The sequence below is a fragment of the Culex pipiens genome, chromosome 3, assembly GCF_016801865.2.
Source record: "Culex pipiens pallens isolate TS chromosome 3, TS_CPP_V2, whole genome shotgun sequence".
Classification (NCBI taxonomy): Eukaryota; Metazoa; Arthropoda; class Insecta; order Diptera; family Culicidae; genus Culex; species Culex pipiens.
In genome coordinates, this window is record NC_068939.1 from 165,675,459 (window position 1) to 165,703,398 (window position 27,940).

The following is a 27,940-nucleotide window of genomic DNA, read 5'->3' on the forward strand; positions in this document are numbered from 1 at the left end:
AGAGCAAAACAAAAGGGGAAGGGAGGTGTGGGGTCTTGGCTTCAATTGACGCACGAGTTAAGGAATTTGCGCGAAAAAATAAAGATTTTGCACTGCTTTTTCTTCACGGTGATGGATGGGCGCTGTCCAACTGACCAGTTGTCTCGGAATTGTGCCGATTGACGACATTGAGACACACTGTCCCACAAATAGCCACTTTCAGGATCGGTGAACTTTCGGAACAGTCAACAAACAACGCAAAGCGGGGGTTTTAGTTTTTAAAACTTGTTTTTATTTAAGTTGATCCTTTATTTGTGGTTTTATTATTTTTCACATAGTTTTGTAGGTCCATTATGTCGTATATTGATACAAAATATATGTATAGATATAATGTTCTGCCTTAATACTATTACAAACTTCAAACGTTTATACAAAAGAAATAAATTAACCTTTCGACTAAAGAAAGAAAACATAAGCCAGGATAGAAACGAAATTAGTTCTGCTTGTGATCCGAAGCACGAATTTCAGTACCAACGTGAAAAATATTACACTGAAACTAAAATTCGTTCCTCGAACCAACTTCCTTCTGAGATTTGGTTGATTTTGTTTGGCAAAATGGAATGTTTTGCTATGTTTCTCTGTTCACTCTCGAATTAAAAGTGGGTGTAAGTGTGAATCTCCGGAAACGAGCAGACGAATCCTTACTTCTCCACTGTTTGTCATACCTCCTGGCACACGATAAAAGTGTGAGTGGTTGGAACCAATTATACACAAATTTTCAGCTACAGAAAAGCATTACAGCTAGAATTTTAGTACTCACTTGACAGCTTATCAAATGAAAATCACGCTAAATGTCACATGCACTTGGGCTCTATGATACCGATTCTTAAACTTATAAGTACAAATTAAATGTAGTAACTTGGGGGTTCTCCTTCCACGCGATAACTTATATCCTTGATTAACTCTAAGCAGCAGTCTTTAAATTAAAATAAAGCTCCGTTTTACAGGTGTGTGTGTGTAGGTTTAAGATGTGTTAATGAGAGTGATAAATTTTGCTAGATCTTTTGATTCTCAACTTTTGTTCATATTTGACTTTGAATACTATATAAATATTTCTTAGTATAGGAAATGTGCGAAATTGATGTGGCAAAGAAAAGACGAGTTCCATCTAAGTAGGTTAGTTCACCAAAGTTGTAAAGAAGGTGCTTTCTCCAAGACGATGAAAACGGGTAACCGGTTTTAGTTTCCCCCTGTCTCGCTACATGTATAGTACAGTAAAGGTGTAGAGATTAGTGGGTATACATACGAACAACAGTGATATTTCCATTAGTTTTTGTAAATATATGCATCAAGCGCGAACTTTATGACCATCTCTCACCGACAAATGGACGTGTAAACCTTCCACTTGTCTATGAGAACTGCCAAAAAAAAAGGAAAAGGTTTCTCTGCACGTTCTGCTTTTTTTTCTCGACTGTTCTTTCCCCCTCGTGTAGTATAAATAAAAATGTACAAGCTCTCACATGACGTTCGGCGCTTTCCCCTCCCTTTGAATCACAGCTCAATCCTTCAAACTTTCATCAGGCTTGTATTGCGGTTGGGATTAAAAAAAACTTTAATGTCAAGCCCGTTTCGGCAGCCCCACTTGTCGTTAAACAAGCGTGAACCACGCACACAAACACAGAGGTCAGGTTACTTGCGTACACGATTGCTTGCAGTAGCGAAAAAAAAGACCGTAAATTTTGCGATGACATGATGCAATAATCGGGCTCGTTTTAATTTAGCGTGCGATTTTTGCAATTTTTATAACCGATAATATCGTTTTATTCCGCGCCCGAAAATCAGGTTACATGAGTTAAAACATTGTGTAAAGTTGTGTTGTTTAGTTTTTTTTTTGTTTTGCTTTTTTTTATCTAATTTAAATCTATGTATATTCAGCACATATCACAGATTTGGATTAGATTTAATCAATATATCCCGTGTTTGCGTTTATTTTTGTGATTCGTTTTTGCTTATTCCATTGCCGGTTTAGAATATTCGATTATTAGTACACACATATACACTAGCAGATACAGGAGTATAGTTCAATATGTTTTTGGTAGATGTGTATATATCAGGCGGGGGACTGATGTGTGTTTGTGTTATTGGGTTACGTAAGATACCGGTCTGTATAACATTTTTTAAGCTTTGTTTTTTGCATAATGCTCTGTCAATTTTAAGCCAAATGCAAAACACGCAGTTCAAGCGCATTAGTTGTTTTTTTTTTTTCGTTGAGCAGCGAAGCGATTCAGAAATGTGAGATTACTGCAGAGTAACGTTTTGCTTTGAATTTTGCTAAACATGAAAATTAAATGAGGACGATGATGTGTCGTTTTACAAGTCTAAATAAGTTTATTTAAAGCTGCTGCTGATCCCTACCGTAATCAATGTAGACTACTGTCAAAAACCAACACTCAAATTTTCAATAATTTTGAAATTATGTTGTGCTTTCACATTCGGCTATAGTTCAGCGAGTCAGGTCACGTTTACAGAAACCGAACGGAAATGATATTCAACGTACTCCAATGGCACCCGTTTCTCTCCACTCGATGTTGGTTCTGGTCGTATTAATAGCTTGTTCCGAGTTAACAATACAAAGATAAGATCTAACCCCTTCTTCTCTGTGGCCGGTTTTGCGTCATCGGCCAGAAATTACCTCGGAGCACTGAGCGTGCCTCGCCTGGATCGGTGCCGTCCACTGCCGTTGCTGCTGTTGGTCCGGAACGGTGTCGTACTGGAGCGGTGGGGAAGTGGCGGTTTAGACGTCACGTGAAGCACACTGTCCGATAGAACCAGCTCCGCCTCGTCGTCGTCGGCCCCGCCGTCCCCGTCATCCTGCTGCTGATCCGTATCGGCGTCCGGAGGTTCAGTACTAGGTATCGTTGCGCCTGCTCATGAACGGCCGCCATCGGAAGACTTGCTCTTCCGTAACGACTTTCGCAGCTTGTCGACCAGCCGGGTGTGGAAACTGCTCAGGCTGCTCTGGCTACCGGTGGCCGGCTTCGGTGGACTGCTACTGCTGGCGCTGGCTGCCTTCGTCGGACTCGTCACCAGCGAACTCTGCGAGTTCCGCGAAGCGCTCCGGGAAAACTGGGGCCGCGATGCCAGATGAGACATGTACATCGGATGGCTACGGTGCCGAGCCGGCGAACCGGCCGCCATAAACTCATTCCCAGGTGATGTTGACAAACTGGGACAGTCCGAGCGTGAACTCTCCGAAACCTTCCGGCTCCGGCAGTTGCTCTGGTTCGAACACTCGGACACACGCCGCTGGCGTCCCTTGTAAATGTCGAACTCGTTCTTCATCACTGGCATCATGAAAGCCATCTTTCGTTGTGTTTACACCGGGGTTTGGTGCTGCCGGAATCAATAATTGTAATCCGTTGTACACTAATCCGAGGCTCGTGTGTACGACGTCACGTATTCACTCCAAAAAAAAAACACCAAAAAATCAATACTCCACGCTGCTGTCAGTTTGTGTGTCAATGCAACCTCACGATTTTCTCACGCTTTTAGCCCGTGCGTGTGTATGTTTGTGCACAATTTTCCGTCGTCGGCAATTTTTCTTCACAGCGCAAAAACCTGCACGATTTCCGGTCGAAGAAAAACTCTCCAAAAAATGTTTACTTTTCAACGTTGCACGTGAATTAGGCCCGTATCTCGTTCCGGTTGGTCACCGCCGAATCGCGAAAAACTATTCACGAAAAAAAATAATTTCGCGTTGCTTAGCAAACGACTGTGTGATTACAGTGAAAGTACTTCTTCGTCTTCTTCCTACTCGTTTTTCACTGTTTGCTTGGATTTGCTTGTGTTTTTGCTTTGGGTTCGCGATCCGCTCTCGGCGATGTCTCGGCACAGAATGAGTGAACCACGAGACCGACAGCCGACTATATCGGGGTTCATTATGTCGTCTTACTTTGGGAGGCCGGTCTCGGCTCGCGGTGTGCTGGTGTTTGTGTGCCCGCCATACTGCTGTTCGCGACGAATGGGGTGGAATTTCTGTGACGTCACGTCGCCGTTGCCGCCGGCGTGAGGCTCAACAGATGACCGTTTGCCGGCGGTTGTTGTTGTTTTCCCGGCATAATTTTTGAAGGCAAAAGCGAATGCACTTTATTCTTGGGTTCTGTTTATCTGCCCTTTAAGTTTTTAAAAGCTTGTGTGCCATTCAGATCGGTGCCTAAGTTTAGAGATCTACTCTATTTTGGTTTGCGAACAATCTGTTCGATGACAATGTAAATAGTGGTCAAAGTAAACGCGCATAAAAAACTGGATTTAAAATTGTAAACCTGACTTGAAATCAGTGCACTTCTATGTGCACTTAATCAGAAAAAGAGGAGAAGGCATTTTCGATGGCAATCTTCATTAAACATAGGTATTAACATGAAATTGAGTTTTTGTTTAACCATACCGTTCAGGGGCAGACTAATCCATGTAAACGACAAACGACTTTTATCGAAGGCTAGAACCAGTAGTACAAAAACTCCCGTTTTCAGCGGGTCGGCTAGCACAGTGGTAGAATTTGTATCTCACTTGGCCGTACTATTATTTTTCAACAACATTTGATGTTCTAGTGTTTGGCTTTTAAATTTAATTTATCGCCAATCACCAAAAATTCAACTGTTCTGCGATTGATATTCGAGTGATCTGTACATCAGGACCAGGTCATGTATGAAACACTTCGATGCGCTGTATGAGTTTTGCAAAGTGTATGGTAATTAGTGCGTCCATCCCGGGAATTCCCGTAATTAAAAGAAAACAAATTTTGGTCTGGATATTCAGATTTGTTTGTGGAAAAATATGAACAGTTTTATACTTAATAATAGCATAGCATAGCATAGCATAGCATAACGGGTCTGCACCACGCTGTAGGGGGTGCCACAATGGTCAATTCAATATTCTTAGACAATTTGATTGCTGCCCGGTACAACCAAGAATATCTAAGAACGTAAATTTCCACACTGTGCTCCAAGGCTACGCCCATACAGTCCCGTGGGGATTTGAGAGGGGATGTTTTTGTTGTTCACTAGTGGCAAAAGTGCAGGGAACCCATGCGACTTTTAAAAGTGAACGGAATATTTTTGGGAGGTTTGGAATGGGGGTTAGGGGAATTTCATCGGGCCGATGAAAATGGTTGAGTGCGTAATGTATTTAATGATTTGAATGTTTGTAAGTGTAAATGTGAGTCTGTAGTGTATTATCTAATAAGCATATAGTTTTGTAATAATGATAAATAATAAATATAATAAATATAGTAAATAAAAGAAATATAATAAATAAAATGAATACAATCAAGATGATTCCAGGAAGCTGTAAAAAAAACAGTAATTTAAAATATAAATACTCCAGATGGTTCCCATGCTGTTTTAGAAAGTTTCGTTAATTTAAGCAATTTGATCATATATGGTATGAGGAGATGGTATATTACAGGAAAGGAATAGGATAAGGAATAATATGAACATTTAAATAAATCATATAGTGAGTAGACAAATTTACATGTAAACATTTGATTTAAAATAATTCCAGGAAGCTGTAAAAAATGAAAATAATTTTAAAACTAATACTCCAGATGGAAACACAAATAAAACAACAAAGACACAAGAATCCTAAAACGCGGCTTCGCACCTTCCACATAATTCGACATGAACACGATCACGAATACAGCACAAAAAGAACGCCACAAAAATCCATCTTTCCGGCGCTGCTGCTCACACGACACTGACGCGCAATAATATTCATTAGCACAATGACCCCCCTCACCGCATGCATGATATGAACACGATCACGAATACAGCACAAAAAGAACGCCCCAAAAATCCATCTTCTCGGCGCTGCTGCTCACACGACACTGACGCGCAATAATATTCATTAGCACAATGACCCCCCTCACCGCATGCATGATATGAACACGATCACGAATACAGCACAAAAAGAACGCCCCAAAAATCCATCTTCTCGGCGCTGCTGCTCACACGACACTGACGCGCAATAATATTCATTAGCACAATGACCCCCCTCACCGCATGCATGATATGAACACGATCACGAATACAGCACAAAAAGAACGCCACAAAAATCCATCTTCTCGGCGCTGCTGCTCACACGACACTGCATGAACAGTTTTATACTTAATAATCCATAAAAAAATTTAAAGTATTAACATTTGTACTCGGCGTTTACCAGCATTAATTTGGCGTATTGAGAAAATATGTTAAAATTTTAATTTACAGATCCGCAAAATGTCTAGCACTCTAAATATTTTCTCAAATAAAAATCAAATCAAATTATTCGCTCTACAGCTTTGCCTTGGCGTTCTCGATAGCGAGATTCCTACTCGAAACTATGTGTTCGAAGGCTTGATTGTTGAGGCAATTGCAAACCTTAGCTTCCATCCACCCTGGGATTCAAACTGACGACCTTTGGATTGTTAGTCCAACTGCCTACCCGCGACTACACCGAAACAGGAAAGGAGGACTACACCTGGACTGAGCTATCGACCTAACCTGACCGGGGCCAACATTTACTTCCCCGTCTTGACTCGAAAAATGCCACCGGGACCTTCTGGGATCGAACTCAAGCCGACTGGGTGAGAGGCATCCACGCTTACCCCTGCACCACGGGTCTATTTAGTTATATAAATATATTTTCATAAGAATGGGTATTATATTTGCGTATATATATACATGATTTTAAATTTGAAAACAAACATATTAAATTATTTTTCATCAATTACAGAAATTTGGGGCAAATCAGGACAAATGTAACGAATGAAGTCAGCTATTGATGCTATTTTTTTGCATAATGTTTTGATAGACTTAGGTTAAAACAGGAACAGAAAAAAAAACAATTAGTACTCCGATTTCCAAATTTTTTGCTCTAAAATTTCCTGTGCCTATTCACACTGCTGTGCTGATTTTCAACAGTTGGCGGCATTTACTTAAAAATAAATTATACTTTATATAAAACTTGAAATTTAAAACCTATCAAAAAATTTACATTGACTGGTATCATTTTATCTGTTGTCACTTCATTTTTAACATTTTAAAATAAATTTTTCAAGCTTTTCTAGTCATGTCATATGAAAAAATAAGTAAAAAAATATATATTTTCAATTCGAATCACATTACATTAAAAATTGTGGTTTATTTAAAATCCAAAGCTCAACTCAGAACAACAAAAAAATCAATTTCACAAAATCCCGGAAAATTGGACGCCATTATGTTAATTTTTATATACAATGCTTAAAAACCATTTCTGAACAGCAACGACAACTGGGTCGATTCGGTTTACAGTTCTCTGATTTGACAACTGTCAAACTGATTGCATCGACAGAAATGTGAATCGATTTGTTGCCGTGCATATCGGCCGATTGTCGAGTTTCCGACCAAACGATCCGTGCGACACTGGCAACTCGAACGACAACCGGCATTTTTTATGTCGGGTTTTTGAGAAGGGTGATGACGCGTGATTTTGATAAAAAAAAGCTTGAAATTACCATTTTTATGGGTTTTCGCGACAGGACTGCAGATCGCGCTAGTGTGTGCTGCCCAATTTTGAATTTTCTTGTAGGGACGATGGATTTTTTGAAAAAATCAACTAAGATTCACGTCTGTTTGTCTGTGGTGAAAACATTTTTTTGCCAGAACACTTTCACATTATTTTTACGTGTGTCACGTAAAACGGGCCTATCGAGGGGAAAATCTGGGTTACGTGATTTTTCACGTAGCATCAGGGTTGCGAATGAGCGAGCGCTCACGGAATGCGTGCTCGCTCCAGCTGGAGCGTGAGTTTTTATCAGGTAGCTCGTGCTCGCTCACGCTCACCGGAGCGTTTTGCGCTCACGTGAGCTGGTGAGCCATAAAAGGTAGTTGTTTTTCCCTGTTGAAGCATCTGCCTGTTTGAAACGAAGTTTCTAGAACTATCTCAGCACAGGCAGCAAAAACAAACAAGAAAGTGGTCAAACAAACAACAGTAAGTAATAAAATGGATTTAGTCGGCGAACCGAAATATACGTTCTATTTAAATTCAGAATTAGCCAAGGGGCAGAATGATACACTCTTGAGTGTGCTAACTAAGAGATAACTCATTATTATTATTTATCTTTATTAATGAGCTAACAGCCGGAGGCTGGTTCAGCTCAGAGAGATAACTCATTCTTAATGTAAAAAATCATTGACGTGAAGAGATGCACTAATATGTACAAAACATTGACAAATCTTTATTTTAAGTTTTTAGAATCCGGAGTTTTGACTCAAGGCGGTTTTAAAAACACCAAAAAAAAATTGTTTTATTGGACATTTAAAAAAAAAACAGCAGTAAGCTTTATAAAAGTTATAATCATCCCTCATATTCGGAACATTTTAGAAAATGTCCATATTCAAAAAATCATTTATTGAATCTGTAATTGAATATTTTCAGAGGCTTGGTAGCGGAAGTTTTAGATATAATTTACTTGACGGAAGAGGAGCCACCCTTTATGTGCTAAAACATAACAATGACAATTTATATTATTTCATTCGAATGAGTTATTTCAAACACTAGCAATTTGGAGGCTTTTTTTGTAAAAAGAGAACTGTTTCAACAATTTTACCCTATTTTCTAGAATGAGAAAGAGAAAGATTAACTTTATAAAAATGATCAGCCGTTTCCAAGCACTGAACGATTTATTAAATGGAATGACTTTTGTTTAATGGTTGCTCATTCTGATCCGCACGCTGGAATGGTAGCCAACAAACTGTTTAGGTACATAAAACAGTTTAATTTTATATTTTAATCAACCAAGCATATAACATTGAATCGAACTTACCCCAGCATAAATCTTCTTGAATTATTTCATTGTTTTGTAAGTTTCTCTAAGGTTTACAGTCCTTTTTGTTCACGCGCTTCCCCCTTCCCTTGTTTCCACTGACATGCTGCGCCTTAAGTATAAAATCTAACTAGGATTGAAAAACAAAAAAACTGTCTCAAAAAGTTAAACGATTCGCGATACTTTCAAAGTGAGCGCTCCGTGAGCGAAAAATGAGTGCGAGCGCAAGCGTGGGGCAAACGCGAGCTGAAAAAAATCGGAGCAAACGTGATCGCGGGCAAACGTGAGCTAGCTCGCGCAGCGCTCCTCCTCACAATGAGCGAAAAGTGAGCGCTCACGAGCGCGTGAGCGCGTGAGGAACGCAACACTGCGTAGCATCAACGTGTGGATTTTTTTGAGTGTATAAGTGTGAGTCCCATGTAAAAAGTGACAGTTCTTCACTTTTTAGTTTGACTTTGTCAAACCATCGGGGTACAAATTGAAAAATTTGTCAAAAAAAGGAACCAACCAACGAGGGTAAAGTGTAAATAAATTAGGTTTTACGCCGACTGGATTTGGAGGTTAGAAAGGAGTGCACTTTTTACATGGACTTAGCACAGCTCGATGCGGTCGTCGATTTTGTTCGGGGAAATTCGTCGACAATCGACGAAGACCATGTTAACAGTGCACACGAGCTGTCAAATGACGTCACGGTGTAAAACTTAATAAATGCTCTTGCAACAAAAAAAAAAAGCAAGCATGTAACACTAAAAATCAGAAGTACCCCTCAAAAAGGGTTCTGTCGGGGAGACCCTTTCGAAAAGGTTACGACGGGTAAACATGAAAAAAGGGTTTGTCAATCTTATGTCTGGTTGTTTAAATATGAGCTGTCACGATTCAACGTGTAATTTCACAAAAAACAACCGGGTTTTCCCCAAAAACTGGCAACTTTGCAAATTGATAAAGTAGATCTGTCAAACTTCAATGTTCGAAAATTCACCCCGCGCAGGAGTTCATCCGCGCGTTTTTTCGTCTGGTCACGAATGTTTTCTTTCTTGCGGTGCATCTTTGGGCAGCCATCTTTCCGCAATCTCTTCGTGTTCTTGCTATCGAGAGCGACGCAAATCGTCAAATTTTCCGTGTTAATCGTGCTAAAAGTTGTGTAATTATTGTGTTTAAAGTGCTGTTTGTCGTGTTGAAAAGACTGCTCGTGTTTTGTGATTAAATTTGTGTGGTTTGGGAGCGAGAAAGCTTGATTTTCTAGCGGACACGTTTTCCTTGCGGATCCGGTTTCGGGATGGCCCCGCGAAGACACAACAAGAACCGGCAGCCCAAGGGCCCGTACTACTTCTTCATGATGGAGTACAAAAAGAAGAAGGAAGCCGAGGGTTACACGTTCCGGGGCGGTGCCTTCGAGCTGCAGTCCAAGGCGTCCCCGCACTGGAATGTAAGCGCGTCCTTGTTTGAGGCCACCTTCTAGAAGGTTCCATTAAAGTTTGGGTTTTTTTTTTTGCTTGCAGAGAATGTCCAATGAAGAGCGCGAACCGTACCAGAAGATGGCCCAGCAGCACCGTGAGTTCTTGCGGGAGAACGGGGAGCGGTACACGTCGCAGGGAGTTCCGCTGTCCGTGGTCGAGGCGGAACAGAAGGCCAAAGAGCAAAAGGCGGACACCATTAAGAATACCATCGCCGGCATGCTGGACGCCGGAGTGGCCAGCAATGGTAAGGATTGCGGATTTCGGTGAAATTAAGCCAAATTTCGATTTATGATTAAAACGTGGTGTTTTCCACAGAGCTTGAAAAGGTGGAGTTCTTCTTCATCTCGTTCGCGTACTTTTGCGTGACCTCGAACGGCACCTACATTCCGGCCGAGATGGGCCTGGTGCGGTACAGCCTGCGGGACGGCGTCAAGGACCGGCTGCACATGTTCATCGATCCGGGCAAGTTGCCGCTGGGCTTTTCGTACGATGCCAAGGTCCACAGCGAGTCGGACCACGGGTTGCCGATTCCGCCGGACGCGATGGGCGAAAAGGACAACGACGAGATCGTGCTGCGGCTGTTCAACTTTTTGTCCCAGGGCGAGAAGATGCCGCCGCTGTTTACGGAGACAACGGAGATCAAGATGGTGGAGAACATCCTGAAGGGCATTTTGACCCAGGCCAACATGGATGAAAACACGCTGCTGGTTTGTCCGCTGTCGGAGTTGTTTTACCAGCTGAAGCGCGCCACCGAGAGCTTCGGAATGGACATCAAGACGTTCCCGTCGGTCCACATCGCCCAGGCCATCATCCAGAAGGATGTGTACGAGTACACCAAGGACATTTCGTGTGACTTCCACGAGGAAAAGGGCAACGGCAAGTACTGCCCGCTGTCCAAGTGCGTCCGCTGGGCGTTCATCATCTCGGACAGCTGCTGTCTCGATCTGAGCATCGAGATGAAACCGGGCCGCCATCTGCCGTTGAACGCAGACACGGACCTGTGCAACACGACCGCAATCGGGGACACCAGCTCGTACATCAGCACCCAGTTCGATAACTGCTCGTTTGTGTCCTCATCGGAGGTCACCCACCTCACCAACCCGAAGCTGTCCAAGTTGCCCAAGAGTCACTACGAAAAGTACGACGACGATCGCATGAAGGACCGCTACTTGTCCAGTCGTCCCTCATCCTCGGCGGCCAGTTCCAGCTACAGCGAACGTGTCAAGGTGAGTTCACGCGCCCAACCCACAATTCCAACATCACTAAACACCACTCCCTCCCCCCAACAGGTCAAGGACGAATACCCCGCGCTCAACGACAGCATGGCCAGCAGCAGCAGCCGAGCCCGCGACTCGCGAACCCCGTGGGGAGCTACCTCCTCTTCCTCCTCCTCCTACCGCCGCGATCCCTCTCCGTCATCCCGAAGCACGCGCGATCGTCGCGACTACTCGCCGTCGTCCCGCAGCTCGCGCGACAGACGGGACCGCGATTACGACCGGTACCGGCGTGACTCGCCGGACCGCCGACGGGACGAGCGCAGCTCCAGCAGCCGGCGCGAACGCGACCGCTACCGTGGCCGCGACGAATCACCCGACTACGCCCGCGGAGGTCGCGGCTCGCCGGATTACACCCGCGGAGGTCGCGCCTCGCCAGACTACACGCGCGGCGGCGGCCGTATCAAGCAGGAGCGCCGTTCGCCCGACTCGTCCGATCGGCCGTCGACGTCGTCGGCGCGTCCCTCCGGAGGCTACGGCAGGGGTTCGCTCGTGGCACCGCCGGAACCGCCGCGTTCGCCGCCCGGCAGCGACGCCTTTTCGTCGAAAGACTTTCCCGAGCTGGGCGCCGTCCGGAGCGCGGGCCGGGGCCAACTTAGCAAGTAAGCGCAGGGGCGAGGCAGGGAAATTTTGAGAAAAGTTGACACATTTCGATCTACCGCATGTTTGTTCTAATTGTATATTAGTTTTTTGAAAGTTTTTATTTCTTCATTTTCTCATTTTAACACACTTTCCATTTCGCTTTTCTTCTGTTTTGTCACCTATTAACAACATCAAATATTAAGAGCCAAGAAAAGCCAAGGCAACCAGATTTTGAAGAACCAAATGTTTTTTTTTACTCATGTTTGTCAATTTTGCTAAAATTACGTCTAAAATGTCCTAACGGTACAATATATTATAAGAATTAATGTATCTACAACTTTAGTAATTAAGAAAAGGCAAAATACATTGAGCCAGGAAAAGTTTCTCTCCTTAATCAATAGAATGTATTCTTACTGGTAAGAAATAAACTACAATTTGAAAGATAAAATCACTAAAGTGGCCACTCAAAAAAATACACGCATTCAAAAATCTTTAAAAATAAAAATGATGAATCAAACAATAATAGAGATCAAACTATGTAACAACAAAAAGTAGAATGAACCGAAAAGAACCGCACCTCAACGCGAACGCGTGCAAATTGAACGAAGTTGAAAGAATCATGGGCGTGGTTTTTAGGTCCACCACACCCCAGCTAGAGACCAGTGTCTAAAAAGCTATCCGTAAATGTGTTACACTACAAACGGCGACTGCGTTTCACGATATGATGAATAAAGGAAAGTAAATCCAATTTGAATGTTGTTTTTTTGTTTTGCGTTTCGTCCGAAATCCAATGTTTTATTTATCAAACAAAATGGGAGGAATCTTTATGGGTAAGTACTCGTTTTTGTTATCTGATAATATCACAATTTTGTTCTGCTATATTCAATTCAATTTGTATTTTTATTAGAAATTAGCAGTTTTGTTCCAGGATGTTACATTTGAACTTCAGAGATTTGGAGAACCTTTCAACTGAGATCAATTCATAAGCCTTTGCAGGGAGGGTACATATTTCTACGGTTTTGCTATATTAAATTCTTGAAAATCTTATAAAAAGTTCAATGTCCTTGCACGTCTTTCGAAGCATCAATAATTATATTTAAAAATCTAGTTTGGTTAAAACGCCTGACGGTAGGCAAACGAGCACCTGTCAATCGTTTGGTACCACAGTTGATTGAGTTTGAGCTCGCGAGCTTTCTTGCAGCTTGGACACGAACCTCGTAAAATTGACAACGTCGCCTCATTTTTGACAGAGACAAAAATCATGCACGCTAAAGCAAAAAACCTCACAAATTAACTTTGTTTCACTGATTGTTTTTTTTTAATTTCAAGCTGCCTTAAATAATGAATTCATTTAACAACTTTTTTTGCAATTTATAATTAAAAAAATTTGACATATTTTTTTATATTTAAAGAAAAAAAATCAAAATTGCACTTTTCAAATTTATTTGCGCATCAGATTCACACCCAATTCAAATAGAGTCCTAGAATTGAGTTTATGTTGTTGATTTTATAGTAAACTTTAAAATAGATTTTCAAATTAAATTTACAAAAACATATGCATTTGGACCTTTTTTTAACCATTCTTCATACTTTACAGGTCGAAAAATACAAACAACATTTTGAAAAAAGATTTCGCCTTTTTTAAGATTTTTAAATTTTATTTTTTTGATTGGGATGAAAGTTTGTCCATGCATTTCCAATTCCAAAGGAGGCATTTTCGATCATAAGTTTTTCCATACAATGTTGGGAGTTGATCATACAAAATGGGTATGTACTTAAATGTATGAAATTCTATATCTTGAGAAGGAATTTGCTGATCGATTTGGTATTTTCGGCAAAGTTGTAGGTAATAATTCTAGAGTTTTTTAAAGGTCCTATAAGCTATTGTCTAATATATGTTTTTTGTCTTAACTTATTTTTATTAGGTCCTTTTAGGTGCTGTGACCAGGTTAGGACCGAGGATCGTTAAACAACTAACAATATATAACAAAAACAAAAACAACTCATCTTACAATTTTTTTACAGGACCTTTAGAAAACTCTAGAATTAGAACTTTTAGGAAGTTATTTACATGTTGAAAAATCTGGACTAGGAGATATGATTTTTTTAAATCGTCTTTTTGAAAAATCTAAAGTGAAATTTTGCGATCTTTTCGAAAACAATATTTTCATTTTTTTAAATCGAGACTAACATTTCAAAAGGGCGTCTTTTTGGAATGTTAGTCTTGACTTAGAAGATATCAATTTTTCTGTTTTTAAATCATTGCATGGCAATCACTCAGCAACTAAGGGTCGTCGTATCAACAAAGTTTAAAAAAGCAAAAAAGGAGAATTTTCTCAATTTTTTTTTCAAGGGTGGGCAATAGGGTGCCCAGAAAAAATGACCCCCTGCTCCACAAGCGGAAAACGGTTTTTTGGGTTATTTTAAGCATCTGTGTAAATTTTGAGCGAAATTGGTTAAGATTAACTGATTGATACTCGAGCCTCGAGAACTCGAGTGAAAAAATGTTTTTCATACAAAAATAACATTTTTAAATCGCTAATAACTTTTCAGGATCGAGTTTTACAGCTTTGGCATTTTCTACAAAGTAGTAGAACATTAAATTTGCAATAAGAATCTCACTTTTGAGAATATTTGGATGAAAATAGCGTGCCCTGCAAAAAAAAGCCGTAAGAAAATTGGGTTTTTCATACATTTTTCCAATTTTTCCCATACAAACTTCACCCTCGAGTATCAATGGGTAAATATTGACCGATTTTGCTCATATTTGGCCCAGAGTCCTAAAATAGCTCAAGGAACAATAATCAGGTTGTGGAGCGAGGTTTTGAAAAAAATTCTGGGCACCCTAGTGGGCAAACATGAGCGCTAGATTTAATGCGATTTAAAGAATAACTGCGACTATTTATTTTTTTAAAGTTACCTAAAATAGCTTTAACTTGAAAACTTTATCAAAATTCCACTTAAGTACTTTTTGATCGCGAATTCGATTTTACATTGAAAAATGAAGCTAGAAAAAATTTTGCGAGCAATATTTCGATTTTTTTAAAAAATCAGTATTGATTCAAAAATTCATAACTCGATCAAAAATGTTTTGGCACGCTCTGGAAATTTGCCCTAAAACATCAGAAAATGTAAAATTAATAAAAATAGTGCAAATCAAGTTATAGTAACAAAAAGTGAAATTAAAAATAACCAAAAAAAAAATACCGAGTACATATCATTTTTTCTCAGTGTAGTCCTTATCCATACCTACAACTTTGCCCAAGACACCAAATCGATCAAAAAATTCCTTCAAAAAATACAGATTTTTGAATTTTCATATATCATTTTTGTATGGACAGCTGCCAAATTTATATGGAAAATTATATGGACAAATTAATGATGTAACATGGCTTCTTTGGGCATACCGAAGGCACCAAAAAAGTTTCAGCCGGATTAAAAAATACAAAAAATAAAATTAAAAAAATATCGATTTCGTAGAGAATTGCTGAGCTGTCAAAATGCTTATGCGCTCTTTTCAAATGTTACTCCAGATGTAAAAAATACTTAACAGAAAAGCACCTCCAAAAATTATCTTTGAAAAACTGAGGAAATTTCCTATAATTTCTGCAATTTACCGAGATATTATCAGTTGAAAATTTTAAGCCTAATTAGGTGACATGTAGAGAAATTAATTTTCATCGATTTTAATAGTGCAAGAGACAAAATTGTATGAATTTTTCCGAATTTATAAAAAAATATTTGTGGTGGGTCTCTAGGAGCTCGTATTAAGAAGTTTATTTTTCGAGTGATTTTATAGCCTTTCCTCAGAAAACACGATTTAAAAAAAATCATATCTTCCAAACCAGATTTAGAACCAACACACGCTATGGCTCACTAAGTTTCATCCATAATCCATGTGGTAAATTGTCCATACAAAAAAAAAACTTTTTTTATGGAGCGTGGACAATCGCAAAATAACCCACCCAACTCTAATGGGCAGTTTTTCGGCTGTGATATTCATGATACCAACTTGTCGTATTAACAAAGGAATTTTAGATTTTACTTTATTGTTGATTGAACTTTGAAAACTAACACTTTTGCGGGGGTACGCATTCCACGACGCACTTCCCTATATTTATACATTGTATCTATGACAGAACAGTGAAGATATTTTATCAGGCAAAATTAGACTCCATACTGCACTGTGATCACATTTCGAAACTATAATGGCGACGCAATACGGACTCGTATTAATTTTGTCCCTATACTTTCGTTGAAGGTTCATAAGTCTGTCGATTTATGTGTGTGGATGTGTTTGCTTCCTATGAACTAGTTGTCTGAAAATTCTGTTAAAATGCCTCCTTGCTTTAATTTGGTTATCATAAGATTTGTTCTTCAGTATAAAATAATTCACACGAATTTATACTTATGTACACAACAAAACACATAAATAAACATTACTAATTTAGTTAATTCTGCTGTGAATGTAAAGAAACCGCAGTGATTTCGGATTGCACTGCACTCAGCTACGAGACGCTATGTTTCTCAACAAAGAAGTATCATTCATCTGTTTCGAGCAGGACCTGCTTATGTTTGCACCTGATTACGTCTAATGACTTGCTTAATTACAGCTTCCAGTGGTAATATTTACTTTCGAGGTTTAGTCAAACATGTGTTGGTTGTCGTCATTAAGTGCTTTTTCGGTTGCATTGATGATTGCCTTCTGATAAATGACTCTTTGTTTTTATTGTTAAACAAAACCAAAAACCTAAAGTTAAAAAAATACTAGAATAATACATTGGATATAAGCGTCTTTAGCTCAAAAAAAAACAAACGACTACTAATAAATACAAAAAAGTTAGAAAAACATGGTTTCATGTTCTCACTAGTGTGGGTTTGCCGTCGATTATGCCAGCTGCGTGGTTCCACTCGCAGAGAGAACCCAGAATGTGGCAGCACAAGATCCTTAATCCTTACGCCGGTGAACGCCGTCCGGTACCAATGGTGGCACCATCTGCTTTACCGACGACCCATTGCTGACCAGAGGCGACCCGGCATCCCCTCCTGCTACGCCTCCACCTCCAAGCTTCGGCTTGATCAACTCATCCAGATACCGGAACCGTCCCTTTCCGCCACTGTTGAGGGTGGTCGCGAGCCCGTTCCCATTCACGCCGTACTTGACTTCGATCTCCTTCGAGGTGGCCTTGAACGTTTCGATCATCACGTTCCGCACGCGCTCCATCAGCGCCGGAATGTCCTCGGTCGTGAGGCCCTTCGTCTCGATCGGTTCCAGCGTGGTCACGATCACGTGCCCGTTGTTGAGGATTTTGGCCTTGTCGTCGAGGAAGGTGCTGTACGAGCTGTACACCACCGGCATGATTGGCAACTGGGAGCTGACGGCCACGTGGAAGGCGCCCTTTTTGAACGCGTGAATTTCGTTCGTGTTCCGCCGGGTACCCTCCGGGAACACCCACAGCTTGATGCGCTTTTCCTTCAGCATGTCGGTGCAGTCGTTCATGACGCTGTGCGCTTTGGCCGGGTTCTTCCGGTCGATGTAAATCAGTCCCGCAAGCCAGGCGGCCACTCCGAACGGTCCAGTGTACAGAAGCTCCTTCTTCGCTATCACGGTGCACTTTTGCATCACGTGCCAAAAGTCAAACATTCCTAAAAAGAGAGATACAATTTTAGAAAAAAGTTATTTAATAAAATTCAAACTTTCATCCTACCCAAAATGTCCAGCGAACTCTGGTGGTTGGAGACGATGACGTAGGCCTCGTCACGGGACAAAATTTCCGCTCCCCGAAGCTCCCAGCGCAGGCCGAGAACCGTCGAGATGTGGCGACAAAATGCTCCTGCCCACCTGGAAAGAGATATGAGAAATTTATAAAATAATGCTAAAGTTTTATTTCAACCAATTTCGAATGGCAGTGCAACTGACGGCCAATTCCAAGGTCGTTGGACATTGTCTGGCCCCGCCTTTACATACACTGTAACTGAAAATCGCACTTTGCTGAGTTCGTTTTCGCACTTTTTCATACGATTTTTTTAGTTCGACTGCGATAACACAAAAAAGTGTAATCGTAGTTGAACTGAAAAAATCGTATGAAAAAGTGCGAAAACGAACTCAGCAAACTGCGATTTTCAGTTACAGTGTAGAGGTAGACACAGCCTTAAAAAAACTCGTGTTGAGGTCGGTTTTCTGTTTCCCGTTTATTTTGCAAAACTTCTGATAGAAAATTACAGTGCATCCTACAAATAGGTCAAAATATTGATTCGGGGTGATATTTGGTCTGGGGGTACACAGAAAAAAAAAATGATGGTAATATTCATCAGGAAATGGTGACAGATTTTGTGGCAAAATAAATGATAAATTTTACCCCAGAAAATGATGAATTTTCATCAGTTTTTGATTAATATTCATCAGGTTCACATTTTTACACATTTTTTATGTAATATTACACAAATAAAGAGGTAATATTCAACCCACCAAATTTTCAACATTCCAAAATTCAACTTTTTTTTTCTGTGTATGGTCACACAAATTTCAGCATTTTTGTATGACCCAATGTCACACCCTAGACCCAATTCCACGCTCCATACAAAAAGTATTTTATTTGTATGGAAATTGTCCACGATGGGGGGGGGAGTTGTTTAGAGTTTTTTAATGAAATACTAAAATTTGCACAAAATACCGTATTATCTTTTGGAAAGTACTCAAATTTTCACAATCCGCAATATGGGTACCGTCAGTGGGGGTGACATTGGGTCTGGGGGGTGAGATTGGGTCAAAGTGATTTTTTACCATTTCTCAGGTTCTTCTCAATGAAACTGGATTCTGTTAAAAGGGTTGTGTAGGGGACATCTTAAGATGACTTCGCTGAAAAAATCTCGTTGCTAGAACACATCCTGTTATTTTGACAGCTGTCTGAAGTTGTGGTACGTTTTTGGCCAAAAACTACTTCTCGAAAAATTATTTTTTCTAATATTTTTTTTGGAATTGCTCGAAAACTACCAAAATGTTTGAAAATCTCCTCTTCAAACATTGTAGCATGTCAATACGATTCCCTCGAACAAGAAACACTGTTGGATGACTTGTTTTTACCATATCGTTGTATTTGAGCATCATTTTAGTTTCATTTGACCCAATGTCACCCCTTCTAAGGGGAGATTGGGTCAATTTTAAAACTATTGGCATTTAAGGTAGTGGTAATTAAAATCCACCATATTTTGGAAAAATGTTAGTTAACTATCTAAGAACAAATCTACGTTGAAAGATTTTCGATGTTATTTAAATTGGTTTTGTTATTAAGAAATTACGAGAGGTGTTTCGATTTTTGACCGAATGTCACCCCCACTGACGGTATTAAACTGTTCACAAAATACCGTATTTTCTCGAAAATACTATTTTTTTATAATTATATGAAAATTTGAGTATTTCATTCTAAAAACTCTAAAACAATAATAATGCATGCAAAATTTCGAATCGTTTGATGACCATATTGCGAATTATAGAAATTTGAGTATTTTCAAAAAAAAAACCGTTTTTTGTGAACAGTTTAGTTTTTTATTCACAAAACTCTAAAACAGTGAAAATGCAAGCACAATTTCGAATCGTTTGATACCCATATTGCGAATTGTAAAAATTTGAGTATTTTCGAGAAAATACGGTATTTTTTGAAAATTTTAGTATTTTATTTAAAAATCTCTAAAACAGTAAAAATGCATGCAAAATTTCGAATCGTTTGATACCCATATTGCGAATAATGAAATTAAAGTATTTTCGAGAAAATACGGTATTTTGTGAAAATTTCAGTATTTTATTTAAAAATCTCTAAAACAGTGAAGATGCATGCAAAATTTTGAATCGTTTGATACCCATATTGCGAATAATGAAAATTTGAGTATTTTCGAGAAAATACGGTATTTTGTGAAAATATTAGTATTTTATTCAAAAAATCTAAAACAGTGAAAATGCAGGTAAAATTTCGCTTCGTTTGATACCCATATTTCAAATTATGAAAACTTTAGTACTTTCAAAAAATACGATATGCTGTGATTTTTTTTTGCATTTATGCTTTGAAACTTACTACATTATCAAAAAACATATTCTAAGCAACTGCAATGAAAATTTAATATGATATTGATTTATTTATGAAAGATTTTAAAAATGAGTTATCGTCCGTTATCAGCGATAAGATTATCGCCGATAGAATAATTATCGGAATAAACGATAACGATAGATTATCGTTATCGTCCCGAAGATAACGATAACCATTGTATCGTTATCGTTAGACGATATTATTATCGACGATAATTCTATCGACTGACAACCTTGATTCAGTACAGTTGTTTTGCAATCGTCAGTTTTCAAAATAAATATCTAAGCAACAAAGAAAAAAATAGCGAAAAAATACATTTTTGTTTTATGAATTTTGGACCAGACTTCACAAAAAATCATAAAGTTAAAAGTAAAAAAAAAGTGAAGAAAATGCATTAAAAATAGCTTTCAGTTAATAAAGTTTCTTCTTTTGAAGTTTAGAAAAAAAAATGTTTTCGCCTCCTGACTTTCTGGTGTTATTTTGACATAAACGTCCGTCCATTAAAAAACTATGAAATTTGCCTTGTTTTAGAGAAAAAAAATCAAATAAGTGTCGGAGGTCGTGATGGCTGTTATAAGACGTTTTGCAAACTAACTAGGGTGTCGATTGGTTTAGTTTTTCGTACATAGATTTAATTAGCGTAATTGAAGATGACGTAGGTAATGCACATTCAACCATTTTTCAAATGTTTTGTAAACAAACATTATCAATTTTTGTAAACATCCTCAATTTTCGTCTAAATAGGTGTATAATATTTTTCATGTTTATATTTTTTTTTGTCATATTTTCAACAAAACCGTACAGGTTTTAAGTGAAATTGCTGTAACTAACATAAAATCAATAATTCGGATCAATAAGAAACATGTCTCTTAAGATGTCTTCAACATTTTGTAGGTGGATCAGGTTACAATCATTACAACAATAGTTCAAGGTTAATTTTTTTGATTCCTACAAATGTTCATAGTGATATATTAAGATAATAATTAGTGATAACTATGCGCGACATAAAAAAAGCGACTCAAGTCTCTCCACTCTCCCCTAATCTAGCTTAAATCAATTAATTCCATTGTTGCTTAAACGGGGAGCTAGCAACGAAATTATTATTGTTTACAGCTGCAGCGTCCTAATGCAGTTGCATTCAAATTTATCAAATTTTGCGTCACTTATCGGTGGCCTTTGAAACCCGAAATAACCGATAATATGGCGGCGCGCCTCTTATCTAATCGCCCACCCGGGTGACAAAATCTGGTTCTGGGGATTTCAGGCAGCATTAAAGGCAATCCAAGCAACCAAGTATGTTTGCACTAGCCGCGTAAGGTATTTGAGAGGCTAGAACCTATTTGCCTACTTTGATTTTTCTACTATTTTACCATTTAAAGACTCCTAGAGTTGAGTACTTCAATGAAAGTCACTTATCAACCTTACAGGAGATTCAGTTCACCGAGCCGGTTGCATGGCACCCCCTGTAGGTCATTACCGTCTACCGCACAACAGGTTTAGAGCTACGTCCAAGCGCACCACGTGGCAATGAACCTCCCCAAACGCCGGCATCAGGTAATGATGGCAAGTTTGCGCGCAAATCGGTGTTCGTAAGGGCATGAATTATTTTGCAACTCTTTGATTTGTAATGAAAGTGATATTTTTTGGCGATCGCCGTCACTTTGTGACAAGTTACAATAAATAACTACCATTAAGGTCAATGCTCACGAGGAGGTACCTCTTTGGAGTAAAAAACGATTAAGCTACATGTTCACCAAGTTAGGACTTGGAACACATTTAAGCTAATTCTGGATTCTGCCAGCGTCGCCGTCGTCGTCACGAGTGTCCACAGACTGAGTAGTGTACGTCCAGGCAGTTATATCAACCTCGTTAAGGAGACAGATAAATTGAGTGCACCAAGTCGAGCCGCTCCAGTGAGGTGGAAGTATCAATTTAGGTATGTATCTTTGTATCATGACCCAAACGCCAAAGTGTCTGCCGGGTCGTTTGCGAACAAGTTTGTGCACACATTTTACTTATTCAGCCGGACAGCAGAGGTCTACCGGTGACGATGTTTTTACTTTTCGCCTGACCCAGTGAAATTAGCGCCAGGTGAACAGCATGTTTGGATCCTTAACCTAGTTGATTATTTATTTTATTTGCTGCGGGGATCTGGAAAGTTTGAACGACTTGTTCAAGAATTAATACTAATTTGTTGCTAAATTTAACTTCTTGATGTATCTTTCTAAGAAATAACTACAAAATTGATCATTTTCTAAAATCTATTGGAAATTGCAATTAATAATGGTTATTTCTCATATAATCGTATCTGTCCTCACAAAAAATCGCTCGTGTTATCTATTGGCCATTGAGAATGTGCGTAGATTAGGGGAAAAGCCACCTTCTGGTAGTAGCGCCAGTTACTATACAGCGCAATTGTTATCGACCCTAAGCAGGTGCACGTGTGTTTTAGGGTGGCTTGATATGCACAATTAAATTCAATCTCCCAAAATTTTAGAGCTGATGATTTACGGAACTTTGCATATTTTGGCAAATCGAAAGTCATGGTTTTCACTACTGATAAAAAAAATTTAAAGTTGATATTTCGACGGATTTAGATTTACACAGAACCTTTAGTATTGTACTATCAATGAGCAGTTCTCTACAAATAATTTTTTAATTTTAATTTTTGTATTTTTTAATCCGGCTGAAACTTTTTTGGTGCTTTCGGTATGCCCAAAAAAGGCCATTTTGCATCATTAGTTTGTCCATATAATTTTCCATACAAATTTGGCAGCTGTCCATACAAAAATAATTTATGAAAATTCAAAAAATCTGTATCTTTTGAAGAAATTTTTTGATCGATTTGATGTCTTGGTATGGATAAGGACTACACTGAAAAAAATTATACACGGTCAAAAAATTTGGTGATTTTTAATTTCACTTTTTGTCACCAAAACTTGATTTGCAAAAAAAAACACTATTTATTTTTTTTCACTTTCTGATATGTTGACATTAGAAAATGGGATTAGAAATGAGATATTGACATTCGATAATGGTGGGCTGTTTGGGTGAGACTGAAAAACATAAATTTTCCTGTTTTCAAACCATTGCATGGCAATATCGCAGCAACTAAGGGTCGTATAGAGATATCCACGCGCGAGAGTGTGTTAGTTTGTAACAAATTTACACGCAGACATAGGCAAATCGAGTAGAATGATTCGTCTGTCAAAATCAGCTGTGTTCTTTGTTATACCACGAGCACGTGGTAAACAGCTGGTTTTTACAGACGATTGATCTACTCGATTTGCCTATGTCTGCGTAAAAAAAGTGTAAACAAAATCAGCTGCTTGGAATTCAGCCAATCACAATCGTTCAAAACCAAAACAATACTTTAAATACAAATACTAACACAGAATCGTGGTGTGCGGGAGAGAAACCGTGGAGATCTCTATTGTCCGTTTCTCTCGAAGGTACACGCCACGCGGCCTTTCCGAATGTGCCGCAGACACTGTTGCCAGCGATTTTCTGCACTTTTGGAGCAATAAAAAACATACCCGGCAACAATGCCAAGCAATTCGAAGAAGAAGATCAACAAAAACAAAACACAAAGTATGGGATTTGACAGCGCGCATTTGTCGAAAGTGCGGCGCATCGTTGCGAGGCTGGTATGCCGCGTGTCTTTTTCGGGAATACGCGCAATATGAACAAAGTTCAAAAAAGCAAAATATAGAGAATTTTCTCAGCTTTGAAAAAAAAATTACAGTGGGCAAACATGGGCACTATTTTAAAAAAAAATGAATAGCTGCGTCTATTTTCAAAAAAGTTACCTAAAAATGGCTATAACTTGAAAACGATGCACTTTATCAAAATTTCACTAAAGTACTTTTTGATTTCAAATTGAATTTTACATCGAAAAATGAAGTTGAACATTGTTTGCGACCAATATTTCGATTTAAAAAAAAAACAGTATTGATTCAGAAAATCATAACTCGGTCAAAGATTTTTTGCACAACCTGGAAATTTCTGAACGATCGCATTTTGATGTCCCCTAAACATATTAGAAAAAATAAATAAAATAGTGTGGTGTATGCACAGAAAAAATATGTAACTTAACGCAGCACGTAATTACTGTTACTTATGTAAACTCACTCAACACAGCAAAGAAAGTAGTAATCGAGCTGCGTGTAAAAGGCCTGGGTGTAAAAAAATATTTGCATTATTTTATGAAATTCTATGTAATATTACACCGTGCAATATGTAGCCCATCAGTATGGGAAACCTACTTGACCGAAATGTCAAGCTCATATATGCGTTTATCCTTTCCATTTTTCATCGGTCTGATGGCCGAGCGGGCTAAGGCGCCAGTCCTTACTGTTGGTGCTGGGTTTGAATCCCGTCGGTTGCAACTTTTTTTTGTGTTTACAAAAATTGTACATGCAGTGTGTAATATTAAGTGTCTTTTTTGACGAAGGTGATGTGCATGCTTTTGCATGCGATTTTACCATCGGATTTTTTGCTGTGAATGTAATGTTGAAATATGATGTAAAGAGTAAAAAGTCATGGAAATTACTAAAATGTAAATCTAAATCTAATGTAAATCATGAATCTAATGGAAACGTTGAGCATGGAAACTCAAATCTGATGAATTTTTACCCGTGTTCAGCTTCCTGTAAATTCCTATTTAATGTAAATCATATATCCAATGTATTTCTGCCAAACGTTGACTTCAAAACTACCCTAACTAAAAATAGTTATATTTGGTTCTCTTTCTATCGCTCTCATACTTCACTGGCCCACTGCCTGAGCCTCGACCTGAACAAGTTGATGCTTTAGCCGCTCGTTTATAAAATGCGAAGATGGCTCAGTCGGCAGCGGGTGGCAGCAGTAACACCGAACATCCTACCCGTCGTCCCTTCGATTCCAGTCCAGCGTTATTCCACTTGGCCGTCGACCAGAAAGCGTCCCCTACTTGTGAAACAACTTTTTAAAATCCGAATTTCCTTTTGCTGCCCGCTTCAATCATTTTAAAATAGAACATAGGCCACACTCTTTTCCTACTGCAATCCAAGTAGAGCTTTTCATATGAATGGGAATATTCCCATTGGCCTATCAGAATTAGTTGATTTGAACTAATGAAAATTCCAAAAGTAATGTAAATTCCATAACTAATGTATATTTTCAAAACTAATGTAAATTTCCAATGAATCTAATGTAAATTACCAATGAACCTAATGTAAATATACATCATTTATCATGATACCTTTTGGTACATGATAAATAATGTAAATTTACAGGAATATTTTTTTCTGTGTGGACAGCTGCCAATTTTGTATGGAAAATTATATGGACAAACTAATGATGCAAAATGGCTTCTTTGAGCATATGTATGACCGAATTTTACGAATAAACGAATAAATTTAAATTAAACGAATTTTTAAATCCAATGCGACCAAAATGGCGGTCATTAAATATTGAAAAATGCATTTAGAAACTTTAAAGGCAATCAACCATTCAAATTTTACTAAAAACATTTTTGTTCGTTGTTCGATTATTCGAAGTCTCATACAAACCATCGGATAATCGAACTTCGAATAATCGAAACATCGGATAATCGAGGCTTCGGATATTCGAGTCTGGACTGTACAAAGAAAAAAAAATCGTCATTCGATTATCCGAAGTGAGACTTAACCGATTAGCCAAATAGTTTGAAAATCTGACAAACCAATCTAAAAATTTTAGCAGTTAAATAAAAAATATAAAAAAGTAGTTGAGTGAAATGAATAGAAATTTGGACACATGTTGGGTAAAAGCCAAAAATTGAGTAACTTTATTCTGTACCAATTTGTTAAAGGGTCTTTTATGTGTCCTAATTGGGTCCAAAATTCGTTAGTTTTGATTAAATTGAAAAAAGGTGAACGTTGGACCAACCTAATGTGTATTGGGTGGAAGGTAGTTTAGAAGCTGTAATGATAAGCGATATTTGCTTATCACACCAATTCGAGCAACACCTCCAATCTGTGCTAACATTACGAATTGGCTTGCGTTTAAATCCAAACAGTGATCTATTTTTGCGCACACCAAGCATAAACATCTAATAAATATTAGAATGTGCTCTAAGGCTACGTACTCCTTTTCAGATGTAAACACAGCCTTGATAGGAGTAATCGAAAAACGATGTGGGAATTTGTTATTTTGGCCAATAAAAGCGTACAAAACAGCGCGATAATGGTCTATCGAAATCTGCCAATCGATACGTGTGTGTTTCGAGTTTTTGATATCAATCTGGTTGTTCAGTGATATTTTTTAAGCGTTAAAATTGTTCTTTGTAACATTTTGTTCTAATTATGACGGACTCAATTTAGCGAGTTATGCTCATCTAGATCCAAGCAAGCACTATATTCGCCAGACGATGCACCATCATCATAATCATCCACGTCTGTCGCAGCAACCCACTGCAAATTATCGTTTTCACTCTCATTCATATAAACACCACCAACTACCTACTACTCTGAGTAGGCTTCGTCGCCGCCGCCATGAGCACTGCTAACTTGATTGAGCGTTCTAAATCAAAGTGAATGAATTAGTAAGTGCTTTTCCGCGGCGAAGAAACGCGCTCCATCGGGTGAAAACAAGGCGACGATGATATGATACGGGTGTGAATGAAAACCGTTGTTTATTATTTTGTCGTGTCCGTTTCTTCACGTCTGCTTCCTCGCGGAGTCAGCCTTTTCTTAGGTCAATAATATCGATTTTCGGAATTTTCCTCGCGAGTGAAAGGAAAAACTTAAATTTAGCCTCACAATGATGGGCAGTTGGAAATGTATAAATTACATAAATGTTTTATGACTACTTACACCAGATTTCGTACATCCTTGGCCCGGAAAAGCATCGCTGGTATCAATATCAACGAGTTTATCATGACCGCAAAGTAGTACACGAAAAACTTGAAGTTGTATCGAAATTTGTGGCTCGTTTCATAGCAAATGGGCAGCAGGATGATGCCACAAATGAGCAGGATCTCGTACCAGCTGGCAATCATATTGACCTGGGAAATCGAACCGTCGCGACGCAAAAAAACACTGCCTGCTTATCCAATTAGGTGCACTTTACACTGTAACCAACTACCCCTTCTAACGGATATTCATCTGTTTTAAACTTTTAAAGCACAATCTCCCGAGCACAGCAGGCTGATTTTACAAGACTATTCCAAACACTTTGTCTACCAGCGGCGGTAGCACTTTAAATTCCCTGTTCTGCACACGGCGACGAGGTAGGCGTCGCGATGCTCCTGCTAGCATCGATTCTCACAACCGACTGCGGTAGAATGAATTTATTTATGCTCTCCTCTTTGGTTACTCCTCCCACGCACGCACATAAACGCTCGCCTGCTGCTGCTGCTGCTACCGACAGACGACCCGGGCGGCACCAATACCAACGCGCACTGTTGTCCTTTTGGGGTTGTTTGGCTCTCGCTCTCACTCTCTTCCTTGATGCTTGAAAAATGTTTGGAATTTGATTATTTTCTGATTAATTTTTTTTACAAGTTGTGATAAAAAAATTCTTCGATACTGATTTGGTTTAATACGAAATCAAAATAGTTAAAAGTGCACTTTTTAATAAATGAGTCATGAAAAAGTTGTACCTTGATTAGACTAACAGTTACTCTCACTCTCTCTTTCTCTGTTATTATTTATTTTACAGCAAACACATCTACCAATACTGTTATACCCAGACGTTATACTCCCT

The 27,940-nt window shown here is 38.9% G+C and overlaps 3 protein-coding genes across 3 annotated transcripts; 1 reads left to right on the top strand and 2 right to left on the bottom strand.

Annotated features, from left to right (window-relative positions):
* Positions 1–248: 248 nt before the first annotated feature.
* Positions 249–3,887, bottom strand: LOC120418699 (uncharacterized). The gene has a single exon (XM_039581169.2). It carries the CDS (start codon positions 3,340–3,342, stop codon positions 2,908–2,910), a length of 435 nt encoding a protein of 144 aa, XP_039437103.1. The 5' UTR covers positions 3,343–3,887; the 3' UTR covers positions 249–2,907.
* Positions 3,888–9,938: 6,051 nt separating this feature from the next.
* LOC120419098 (protein maelstrom homolog) lies at positions 9,939–12,879 on the top strand. Its single transcript, XM_039581692.2, has 4 exons — positions 9,939–10,244; positions 10,318–10,519; positions 10,591–11,501; positions 11,565–12,879. The coding sequence occupies exons 1-4, from the start codon at positions 10,095–10,097 to the stop codon at positions 12,153–12,155; spliced, it is 1,854 nt and encodes a 617-aa protein (XP_039437626.1). The 5' UTR covers positions 9,939–10,094; the 3' UTR covers positions 12,156–12,879.
* A 3,281-nt stretch (positions 12,880–16,160) lies between these two features.
* Positions 16,161–27,613, bottom strand: LOC120419179 (1-acyl-sn-glycerol-3-phosphate acyltransferase alpha-like). Its single transcript, XM_039581844.2, has 3 exons — positions 27,049–27,613; positions 17,840–17,973; positions 16,161–17,777 (listed from the first exon to the last, which is right to left on the bottom strand). Exons 1-3 carry the CDS (start codon positions 27,231–27,233, stop codon positions 17,080–17,082), a joined length of 1,017 nt encoding a protein of 338 aa, XP_039437778.1. The 5' UTR covers positions 27,234–27,613; the 3' UTR covers positions 16,161–17,079.
* Positions 27,614–27,940: the final 327 nt, after the last annotated feature.